This window comes from Akebia trifoliata, chromosome 2 (genome assembly GCF_017979445.1).
Source record: "Akebia trifoliata isolate Shusen 1 chromosome 2, ASM1797944v1, whole genome shotgun sequence".
Lineage (NCBI taxonomy): Eukaryota > Viridiplantae > Streptophyta > Magnoliopsida > Ranunculales > Lardizabalaceae > Akebia > Akebia trifoliata.
The window spans coordinates 1,339,864-1,352,183 of record NC_141376.1 but is presented as its reverse complement, the minus strand read 5'-3'; the positions used below and the strand labels follow the sequence as shown (position 1 = coordinate 1,352,183).

The window sequence follows — 12,320 nt, the reverse complement described above, 5'->3', positions numbered from 1 at the left end:
AGCTTTGTTGGCCCACTTTATGGCAAGTCCCTCAACCCCTTAACCTTCTTTTCAAGTACTAGGTTCTCTTTTCTTTTTTTTTTTTTTATAAATGGCCCCTTTCCAGACTAATCATGGTGGCCCATTATGGCAGACACCTTCCATATCCCATGCTATAGTGGAGTCCCTTTTTTCCCTCTTTTTTATTTAGAACTCCTTCCATATCCTATATCTAAAATATTTACCAAAATATAGAGATATGTATGTTTAAATCACCACTGAATGTGAGTCTACATAAAATTCTAAATGTTTTAAAATAAGGATATAAAATTATATACGTCATCTTAGTTAAATTTACTTCACATAGTGAGCCCTAGAGATCTTCTCTAGCGCAATGATAGCTTTAGATGGAATTCATGAAAACGCACTACCGGCCAATGTATATATATATATATTTAATGATCAAAATGCCTTGTGAAAAACTCTTTTTGACCCCATTGAGCTGAAGTGTACTTTTCGGTCCATATCTTGGTGGAGCCATGAATAAAACATGTCTGGTAAGAGTACTCTAGGCATTGGATTTGAGCATTTCATCATGTGCTGAAAACCATTATTCTTTACCCATGTCATAGATTACAATATACGATAAATAATGAAATCAGAATGAATTGAATTCATCAAATAAAGTTGGTTTTTTGTGTCAAATTCCACCAAAGAATGGAGTGCCTATTTACATGCAAGAAATAATCGAATTGAAATCGTCAGCTCAAGATGATTTTTGGTTGCACAATTCCACCAAAGAGTGTGGCGCTATAAATATGTTTCAGTGGGCCAAAAGATTAAACCTCACAGGGCAGTTTTTAATGTTATTGGGTCAAGTTAATATTGTGTGATCTGGGGTCATGAGAGAGTGGTCTATGCATGAATGATTTCCTCGAAGGACTTTGGTTCGCCGATCACTATTTTGATTTTTGATCCACAAGTTATGCTTTGGACAAGTCTATCCCTTGGCTAGCTTGGTGAGTCATTGGAAATAATAACGTAGAGACAATGGCAGATCCACCATTGCCCTGATGTGTTGGAATCGGGTTTGGAATCGTGTCTTGGGACCCCATTGATAATCGAATCAGGTCCACTAGCCCTGATTTGTGTATTTGATTTTTAAGTATCAGTATTGCTCTCACAATAAACGGTTAGCAATTATCTAGGGTCAGGTATTTGTGGCAAATAACATGGTTTTGTAGTGTTGCGAAGATGTCTTGTTTTCTGGTTTGGGCTTAGGCTTTAGGAGGCAAAATCAAAGGGAGCCTTTTCCGAAGCGGAGTGGGCTTGGTAGAGGAACTATTTGTTATGAGACCATTTCATATTTTTTAGATTAGTAGTAAACTCATTTTGGGGTTTCTCTAAGGATTTTCATTTTTTTTTTCCCTGTTATTTGAGTTTTATATTTTGATTAATAATTAACAAAGTTTCTTGCATCTAATTTTGTGTATATGAACACATAACAAACCAAGTGAATAGAATAGAAAAGAATATGGACATTCTCCTTTCTTCTAGTTCACATTACCATACAAAGTACAATCACACGTAATTAATAACACCAATGATTTTATCCTCCAGTTGTACTAATTAAGGCTTGAAGAAGCTAGCTTTAATACCAGTATCCACCACAACCCACACTCCAGCAGCAATCAATAGACCACTCAGAGCCATGCCTAAGACTCCTAATCCCCAATTAAGGTACCACATTGTGCTAAATCTCTTGGGTTTCTTAATCCAAATCCACATGAAACATGGATAAGCTAACGTGATGGGTAGCGCAAGGCCTCCAATAAGACCTGCCAAGCTACCCAAAAATGGGATAGCTACCGCTATGAAGAAACATATAAACCCAAATAAGAACCGAAACACTGACCGAAGCCACCATGGGCACGCCTTGTGAAACCTACTAGTGTATCTGTGTTCCATGTGGTCGAAGATGGGCATTCCATATATTTGGAATGAACTTAAGCCATTAACAATGATAAGTAAGCTTGTTAATCCGAGAACAAATTTTGAAGTATCCCGTGCATGGAACTGGTACAAGGCAGTCATCATTCCACCATGCTCTGGTATCTGTCAGTCGATATTTTAATTATGAGAATATAATTAGATTTTAATTTCTGGATAATAAATAAGTATTCTCTCAAAGTTTTAATTTTTAGAAAATAATTCAATTTCAATTTAAGACTTACTTTGTGTCCATAAGCCCAATAGCCTGCTATTGCAAGGGGAAATAAGCAAATCGCGATGACAAGATAAGCAAACTTCAATCCTCTCCACATTGGCACACGGGATGGATGTTTCTCACTCGATGGCATTGTGGCCTGCAACAAGATACGTCCTATGTTATAAATGTCCCAAATTAACTGTATTAATTGCCAGGATTGCATGTTATATTTAATTTATAATCGTTTAATCTTTAATGAATGGCTATGATCCAAGTTCAAAAAATTTTCAAACTCATGCTTCAAAATTTAACAATTTGAATTATAGATCTGCTATTGGCACCCCAACTTTTACTTATTACACCTCAATATTTCTTAAATTATTAATCACACCCCAATTAAAGACTAAAACAAATTATTCTTATATTACAAAGATTTGGCTTAAGTTAATAGTCAATATTACAAAACATTATAACACTCATTCAAACAATTTCAATAATTATTTACAATTTCCCTTAGGCTCATAAAAATCCTAAACCTAAAAAAAATAGAAATTTAAAATAAATAAATAAAAAAAAATGAAAAAAGAGAGAGAGGGCAAGAGCTTCTATTGGCACCCCAGCTTATACTTATTTTCAACAATTAACTTAATTATATATATATATATATATATATATATATATATATATATATTTTAATTGTTGTCTAATAAGTAAAAAGTTGAAGTGCCAATAGCAGCTCTGTTGAATTAAAACGTTAAGTTTCGTCACTTGTTCCGAGAAAAACGCAGAACAGTTGAAAATTCAACTTCAAAAAATATGAAACTCTATAGTTTGTACATGATATGTCCCTTTTTAACTTCGAAGTCAACTAAACAGTAGAAGATGCTATGCAAGCCTATTGGATATGGTGCTCGTTACATCCCGTACTTTGAAGAGTCATGATAACATGACTTGCCAAGTGGCATATTCAAATAACTCTATGACGTGACAAGTTCGGATACCATAGATCTGAATGCATCGGGATACACTTCCCCATAAAAAAAGTGTATCCCAAGAGAAACCGATCTAGGTTTTTTGAATTTGTCCATGTCATGAAATCATTTAAGTATGCCACCTGACGAGTCATATCATCAGGACTCTACTTGACATTGTGTTACCCAGTGACTTGGTCAATCATCACGAGCACATCTTAGGCTGTTAATTCATCGATCAAATTTTAGTGAAAAAATGTTTGATAAATTGGATAGAAATAGATAAAGTGGGAATTAAATTAATTACCTGTATTTCAAGAATAAGATTGTGTCCTCTAAAAGCAAAAGCAATGATCCCAAGTGCATTGAGGATAGTGAAAACGCGTTCCATATCGGGTTTGGGTAGCACTGGGTCATAAGATACGCCAGGGATCCTACCCGCTGTTAAAGACACCATCCACATTATTGTACAATAACCCACGGCCGTTAATGCCCCAATTAGCGACACTCCAGCAATAGAATTCAAGTTGGGTAGCTGAGAAATAACAACGGCTGCACAAGTAAACACCAAGAACCACTCTACAGTCGTTAATGGATGACTGCATATGCCTCCGCATACGATCTGGGCGAATACCTTCATAGTTGAACCACAGAGTATGATGAGGGCCACACACGTCCCGCCTGATAAATACATGATGGGGAATGCAGCAAGCAAGGTCCCGAGCTTTGTACCTGAGATGTTACCATCTATCAATATAAAGTTTTTGAAACATGTACAAACTTACCATTAATATGTCCCATGAAATACGTCATTCAAGACACTAGGATGGAATCCACTGATTTGTTTGGTTACAAAGTTAATTTTATCCATTCAATATTTTGTTGTACTTAAGCATAAGGTTGCAACCAAACGCATACCAAAGGTTGCATTGAAAAGCTGGAGATATCTGCTGTGACGAGTCCCGTCGGCTGATTCATGGAGTTGAACTAGTACCCAAAGGGTGTATAGCTGCCATATGAACGCTAATGACAGAAATATTATTGCCCAAGCCCTGCCACAAATTAAATATATAAATAATTAAAAAAAAAAAAAAAGAATTGATCGAATTTTAATGGGAATAAAAGAAATCATTATAGACACTTATACAATTAGATCCGCTTGCTCTTCATAGAATTTGTGAATTGCTAATGGAGAAAATGTATTATGAAACTTCTCATAATGAATTGACAAGACCAGTTTTTTGGAATTAATCATCCACAAATGCACTAAAAAGGCTAATTGCTTACCACCCAAGGATGGTGAACGCGACGGGAAGTACGAGGGCTTGAATTCCAATTCCGGAACAGAGAGTATGGAAGGCTGCATAGTATGCGTTACCACTTCTTGACTCAGTGATAGGGAGCCAAGCGTCTTGGGGATCGAGCTTCGTCATGTCTAACATTTTCCTCACTGGGCTACCCATAGGAGAGATGAAGTTGGGAGTCCTCGAAGTTTTTGGGCTTTTAGGGGCAGACGTTGGTGGTAAGGATTCGAGAAGAGGCGCTCGGCTCAAGGATGGGGAATTGTATTGGGTAGGAGGGGCAGAGATGGGTGGAGCCGGTGCCACAGTCGCCGATCTCGGTGTTATTGGGATTGAAATTTCTTCTACCACTTCACCCATTGTGTCCAAATATCTCTACTCAAGCAACTGTCCTTCCTTAGCCTCTATCTATCCATCTATCTATAAATAGATAGTAGTAATTTGTTGCAACCAAGGACGTCTGGTGTAACGTATTTAAAGTGTCTGAAGGATGTGAAGGAAGATAGTTTTGAGCTGATGTGGAAGTTGACCCAGTTATGTTAGAAATTCAATTGGGCCGCCATGTATATTTTAAAATGACATTATGAATAGTTTGACTAAACACCTTGACCGCAACCACGCGTTTGACTATTTGAAGCAACTAAAAAAACACTTATAAAGTTACTCTTTTTCAGAAATGCTTGACTTGACCAAGTCATTTTGTGAACCCGTCAGGGACAAAATAACAAAGTAATTTTGGATTTTTTGTTAATTTTTTCTACTTAGAGACACAGTGGATAGACAATTCTTCGTTTTGAGGAAAATGGTGTTGTCCAACAGTAAGAATTTTAGGAGATTGTTGACCCAACATCATCAACATCTATGCCTTATGAGATACATATATTTGGACTTTAGGATAGTTACTAACATGTCATCCCAACAGTATGAATTTTGGAATAGGATCAATCTGAGCAGCTGGCCCAACAATTGAACGGTGCTGATTGATAATTGTTGGATGATCTTTTTGTTGTCACAAACATCTCCAGATCTCTAAAATGTGAGTAAAGTTTGTTGTTTACTTGTCATTAGGCATTGCTGTGGTATGGGCCAAAATTCTTTGGTGCATAAAGTTGATTCAGATCTTAAGCTTAGAGACTGGTCAAAGAGTTTAAATCATAATTTGATAGTGCCGTTACTCCTATCCAATGATCTTGGGAAGCCATAATTAATCATTTTTGGGATCCGCACCATCAACGACCCTCTAGAGCCATTATTTCATCAATGAAAATTGTACTATATCAATAGTGGGATGGAAAGGTGCCGATTCATCTCAATGATTTGCAAATTCTAGCATCAAACCCACAGAAATAAAACATAGAAATCGAAAGGGATAGGAATAAAACAAATTCTACTTATTTTATTTTATTTTTTAAAATTTTGGTGATAACTACAATGATAATGGTGTTATTACAGGAAAAAACCGTACATCATTATCATTATTTATTGTTTATATACAATTAATTATAACACTTTGGCGTCCAAGTAAAATAATGGTAATGGTATACCTACTAACCTACCATTAAGCAGTTATATCAATCTCTTTAACAATCGCTACAACAAGAAGAATTTGTGTACCAATATTTCACCCAAAAAAAGTACAAACTTTACAATAAAAATCACACACTCAATCTTTGATAACAACAATATAACAATACATGTGGTGCACAATAGACATTTTAGACTCGTAAATGAAAAATTTTCACTTAAATAAAATGATATTTTGATCATTTTAAAGAGGAGTGCAAGAAAAATCTTGGGCAAAGATCTTCAACTCTCAACTACTTTTAAAAAATTGTCTTCCCATCCATATCATCCTCTATACCTTATTCCAATTGCTTTGACTCCCAATGTGAATGCTATTCTCGTTCATACCTCTTTCTAAGTCATTATTCATTTAAATTTTCAATTTGATTTACACATTACTTTTCATGGGACCGGTTGTTTATATTTTCTTTGCAAACATCTAAATCATTTGTATTGACTTTTTCTTCTTTTATTTTCTTTTTGAAACTATTCCTGGATTTTTTAGAATATACTCAATTTTTACTTCATCTTTCTCAACCCTACCCTTATACTTTTGAAATCCTCATTTCATTTTATTTACTCATTTTGATTATTAAGATGAAATGGAACGTAGCATCTTATAATTGTTACATAGAATATGTGAATTTATTGAGCAATGTTGGGCTCATATTATTTTGAAATACAAAATAATAATAATAATAAGATGAGTTGTGATAACATGACTCCCCCACATGGCATACTCAATTGACTCTCCTAATGTGACATGTGTAAAAATTGTAGATCTGTACTTCTCGAGATACACAACTTTGCATCTATATAAAAATGCAGTTGTATATCCTCGTTAGGGAGGGTCAAATTAAGTATGCCACACGGGAGATTCATTTTATCACCATTCTAATAAGATACCAGTGGCAGCAGCACTTGGTTCATCCAATTAGGTCATGTTTGGATGCAAGATTTTTTGTACCCTATTTGGATGAGCATAAACTTTAACTGGTTTAAGGGCCTATCCACCTATCATGGAGGATTTCATTTATAACCATCTTCAGGAGTGCGACAAGTCAAGTCAACCGTCTATAGAGAGCTGAATAGAATCTGTACTCGATTAGTTGTACCAGAGCTAACCTACCTTCCAAACATCTGTTTAACGGAAATTGGGGAGTTCACTTAACTTAACCAAAGACAGTAGTTTTGGCAAACAATTTGTTTAATTTCTTAATGATTAGTCACGAGAGCAGACCACACGCCATTCTTGACTAACTTTTCTCTCTCTCTCTCTCTCTCTCTCTCTCGGCCTGCTAAAACGTTTTAATTAATAATTTAAAGAGTTTAATTATTTCTGCAACAATTGGAGTAACAGGATATATGGGCAAGCCAGATCACGATCACCTATCATCACCGTTCAATCTTTGACCATCGTTATCATTGGAATTAACTTCAAAATATGGTTTCAAATGCATGAAGTGGAAGTGGTCCATTCTCTATCCACCACCTATTTTGATATGTGATTTCTTGGTCAACTATTTGGATGGTTCAGATTATGATTTTATGAGAATATTAAAATAAATAATGGAGATGAAAATAAAGAAGAAGCCTGCAACGTCAGCTTAGATTCTCTTTACTCAAAATTCATGAATATGGTCTTATGATACATAGTAACGATTAAGCATATCATGTAGATGCTGTTCTTAAATTATTATTATTTTTTTGGAAAAAGACATTACAGTGATTCTCACAATTCTGACCCAGACATGCATACATAACCATCGATGATTTTTACTCGTATCACGAGAAAATACATTTATGATTATCTGAACGTCAGACTTGTGAGAATCACAGTAAATACCTTGTGTCATTCCAGCATTTTCCTAGCTCAAATTGTGGGACTTCCTTGACTTAGAATATTTGTTTTTATTTGTTTGGAGGAGGGCCGGCTTGGATAGGTTATTAAAGATTTTAATTTTTTATTAAGTTGATAATTATATTTCATATTTTTATTTGTCTTAAATGTTATATTAAACTCACTGAATCCAGTAACAATTTTACCAAATCGGAATGATTGGAATCGCAAAAATGTTATAAGGGTGTGATAGTACGACCATCCCTTTTTACAATAAAAAAAATTGACTCTTTTGGTTGAACTTGTGGAGTTGATCTTTTATAGTTTTATAACTAAAGAGGGACTCGTAAGAAACCCAAGAAGAAGAGCTCAAAATTAGAATACGTCTCATATTATTACCCCAAAAAAAAAAAAAAAAATTGATAAAGACTTAGCCCTCCACGCTTCGTGGAATATTTGAGAATATGACATTGAAAATAGTTTTGGATAAACTTAATGACTAAAATCATTTGATCAGATTCTATTAAATAAAAAATTATTAGTTACATTATTGACTAATTAACTATCCTAACTACATAATTGAAATCTGATGAACAAACATGATTTGGTGCATTTACATATATCTCAAAACAAGACATTGTCTAATACTTTAATAGCCATAAACATTGAAGAGCTCGAAAATAAAGAGTTTCCAAAGAAAATCAAGGGTTTAGGATTGAAGTTCAGAGATGAGGGCATTAAATCATTGTTCATTAATCTAATAGAAAAGACGGAGGTTAAAAGGACATGACGTCAACTTGAAAGCATGGGAAATCTCAAAATATTCACCTGGACGTGGAGGGACATCTAAATCACACACAACAAAAAAGTTTAGTCCTTCCATTGGTTGGTGTAAAAAATAGACATAGAGGTCTCTCTCTCATTATAAGTGAGAGTGGGTCTCATGAGTTTATTTTTCTTCTTTCTTTAATTTATGTATTCTGTGGACGGGCCACCTTGGCCTTCTTTTCTTTAATCAATAAATTTTTACTTACCAACAACCAAAAAAAAGTCAAAGAATCCAAAACAATTTTAATGTAACAAATGCAGAGTCAAAGAAATCCTTTCCACTAAATCATTCAATTAATCTTTCTTTTTTTGCTATGCGTATTAAAAATTAAATCATTTATTATGTTCTACACGTTTTCCTTTGTGTATGAGTTAGGATCCAGAACAGTGTCGCATTCCTGTAGTATAAGAATGATGTCTACGTGACGTGTTTGGGTAGGAGTTTAAGACACATAGAACTTCTAACCAAACCATTTTTTGAGATGACTTGCAGCCCAATGTATTTGTTTTCCAATAAATACTTGCCATGTAGACACCATATTTTACTATGGGAATGGATACATTTTTGTATTCTAGATTCCAACTAAAAAAATAAAAACAGACAAATAATTTAGAGAGCGGATCCCCCGTCATACTTTTTCTCTGCAATTATCTGTATTGAATTTGGACGGTTTAGATCTTTCCACGTCATCCAAATAGCAAATAAACAATGTTAATGTTTGGGGTTTCAATGACCAGTCTGTTTTCAAACCTTTGATCTTCGCTATAGAAAGATTTTTGTTTTTTATGCTTTTCTTGGATTTTTTTTCTCAAATCTGATCTATGATATTAAATGTAGAGGTTGGAGGTGTTAATGATATTTGAAGGAACTCTTATCTTGACTGTGGAAAATTCACTACAGGAAAGAAGTACCAAAGAGGATTCTCTCCCAATAATTTAACACCTTAATTCTATATGACACGTGGCATAATCGTTTAGGTCCACTAACCAATGAAATTGTGGCTCACAAAAAGACACCCGGTTACATTTTTTTATCATGGGCCAGGCTTATGTTAGACTTATTTTTGCTGTTTTGATTCCAAAAATGCTTGTAAATTTTGGTGCAATACTCGTTCTTTTTTGGCCGCTAACCGTGAATTAGAACTCAAATCAAATTCTTTTCAACTATATAAACAAAGCCAATTGATCATTATTAAAATACAATGCAACTTTTGAACTAAAGGATTCCGAGGTCATGCATATACTGAAAGTCCAAATTGATGTCTGCACTTAGGACATTCGACATGTGACACAAAATGTTGACATGTTGTCATGAGAGGTGCCCGGCCCTTATCTTCTCATACCAATTATTTAGAACCAGCGTCACGCAAGCTATTTAATCATTCATCTCTATTTAAAGTTATATTTATACTTTGAGAAGAATATATATGATATGACTTCGTATCATAATGTCATATATTCTCTGTCTAGAATGTAGCTGAGTAGCAATCATGGAAATCCTAATACTCTTCAACTTGGTATAAAATTAAGAAAAATGAGTTATTATGAAAATACAACAATAACACAAATATTTGACTATTGCAAATGCAATGGCAATTTTAAAATGTCCCTCTTTTATGTCTAATTTCAAAAGTAAAAGAAGAAACATTAAGGATAAGATCGACATGTTGGATTGTGGGAAAAGAAAGAGGTATTGGCCACTCATAGGGATTTGTCCCGGCTTACTTTATATGTGTGGTGTGTGGGGTATTACATGTACCCACGATTTGGGTGAAATAGTCGAGTCTACGAATCCGAACACCCCCGTCATAAATAAATAAAAGATGTAATTTGCATTACTTAAAGTTTTTTAGTTTTGGCATCAAGCTTCCTTTTACATACCTCATCAATTACAAAAGCTTTGGTGATATGCCATGTGGGAGGGGATTGAATTCACCGACTCCCACTACAGAACATGAACAATTGTCCTCCAAACCCTCACAACCATGGTTTCAAATCTCGGTTTGACGTCTTTTCTTATTCATGGATGAACAGAGTTATCTTGGATGAGTCATTTCAACTTAAATGAGATAAATCATTTTACTCAATTTACAATTATTTATTAAAACATATTTATGTATAAATAATTATAAACTTTCTAAAAAAATAAGTTAGAGTATAAGATCGTTAGTCACAAGATCATTTTTTAAATTTAAATAATAGATATTTAAATCATTAAATAATAATAAAAAGATAATTATTTTAATTAAAAAATATAAAATCCCAATTGACTTGGTTAAGATTTTCAAAATATCGTTGAGTCATCTCATAAGATAGTGTGAAGCTAGAGACATAGTGTACATCCGTCTGTGACTGAGACCAAGATGAGTTGGTCGGTCTCGGGCCATATTTGAACCATACTCACAAGTCACAACCACTCATTTTAAAACTTATTATGGAATTATTGGAGTGGTGTGTGATTTGTGTCTGCTGCCTTACTCATTATGGAATATGGACAGGTGAAAGGGAAGACACAATATCTCTTTCCACATTAGTTGCTTTTGGTGATTGGCATAGTTTGGTGGCTGACAAAGTTGATTTCGGTTCTACCCCGAAAATGACGGACATTTTGTGGTTCCCTTCTTGCATTCATTCATTTAATACTTACTCCTGAAAAATAGTTAGAAACATTGAATTGGAAAGCAAAAACATGATTGAATGCGATGAAAGGGACATGAAATAAGAGATAAGAAAGAAAATTTTGTTCTAATAAATTTCCAATTTTGGGCTGTTATATTACCTATGATAAAGCTTTTAGGAAGGAAAAGTAAAAAATTAAAGTATGCCACTAGATCAACGATGGAGATTAAATATATTTTTTTGCATCGTATCTTGTTCTTAAGGTTTGACTGTTGGACGACATATAATCTATAGGTTGAAGACAAGTAAAGCAAATTTAGCTTTGAACAGGGGCGGAGACCCACCCAAAACTTTGGGACACCCCTATAGTTTCAACTAATTACATGCCCCCGTTTATCTCCACTCCCTCATCTCTCTCTCCCCCTCCACCCCCCACCCCCCACCCCCCTTTCAATTTTAAGTTAATGACATTGCCTCTTGATTGGGCCTTCTTACATACTAATTGGAAATGACCTAAATATCATTTTCTTCAACTTCTAATAAAAAACCTCTGAATTTCTCTCTAAAATCATTCATCTTCAAAATCTTCAACCATACAACTAATCATAGTTTGCCCCCACTACAAGAAAATCCTGGCTCCGCCCCTGGCTTTGAAGTTAAAGACGATAGACTTTTGAGGAAAAATCAATGGTTTTGGCAATGTTTGAAGATGAGGCCATTTTAATCATTTTACATTAATCTCTTGTGGAAGACTCAATTCAAAGGGTTTGATTGTTTGAAAACACAGAACCAGGAAGGGGTTCTTCAAAATTACTATAAATTTTGTGGTTAATGGTTATATAACCTTTAACAATTATGGTGTGATTTTATAAGATAATGATGCGTAGTGATTATATTATAACCAAGAGTGTGTTTGGAAAAAAAATTTTGGCGATTGAGACAGATGTAGGGACCTTTCTACAATTTTTGTGTCCACAAGTGGATTTGGGTTGATTCAACAGATACCATAT

General features: G+C 34.5%; 1 protein-coding gene across 1 annotated transcript; it reads right to left on the bottom strand.

The window, feature by feature from the left end:
- Window positions 1-1,429: 1,429 nt before the first annotated feature.
- LOC147408620 (lysine histidine transporter-like 8) lies at window positions 1,430-4,886 on the bottom strand. Its single transcript, XM_086420019.1, has 5 exons — window positions 4,447-4,886; window positions 4,078-4,211; window positions 3,467-3,891; window positions 2,214-2,345; window positions 1,430-2,094 (listed from the first exon to the last, which is right to left on the bottom strand). Exons 1-5 carry the CDS (start codon window positions 4,818-4,820, stop codon window positions 1,609-1,611), a joined length of 1,551 nt encoding a protein of 516 aa, XP_086276145.1. The 5' UTR covers window positions 4,821-4,886; the 3' UTR covers window positions 1,430-1,608.
- Window positions 4,887-12,320: the final 7,434 nt, after the last annotated feature.

Bases quoted from the DNA above. Each gene is read 5' to 3' on its own strand.
- LOC147408620 (XM_086420019.1), bottom strand. From the start codon at position 4,820: ATGGGTGAAGTGGTAGAAGAAATTTCAATCCCAATAACACCGAGATCG. The intron at 4,212-4,446 runs GTAAGCAATTAG...AATTTGTGGCAG, and splicing joins GCGTTCACCATCCTTGGGTG to GGCTTGGGCAATAATATTTC. The intron at 2,095-2,213 runs GTAAGTCTTAAA...ATCGACTGACAG, and splicing joins ATTGGGCTTATGGACACAAA to ATACCAGAGCATGGTGGAAT.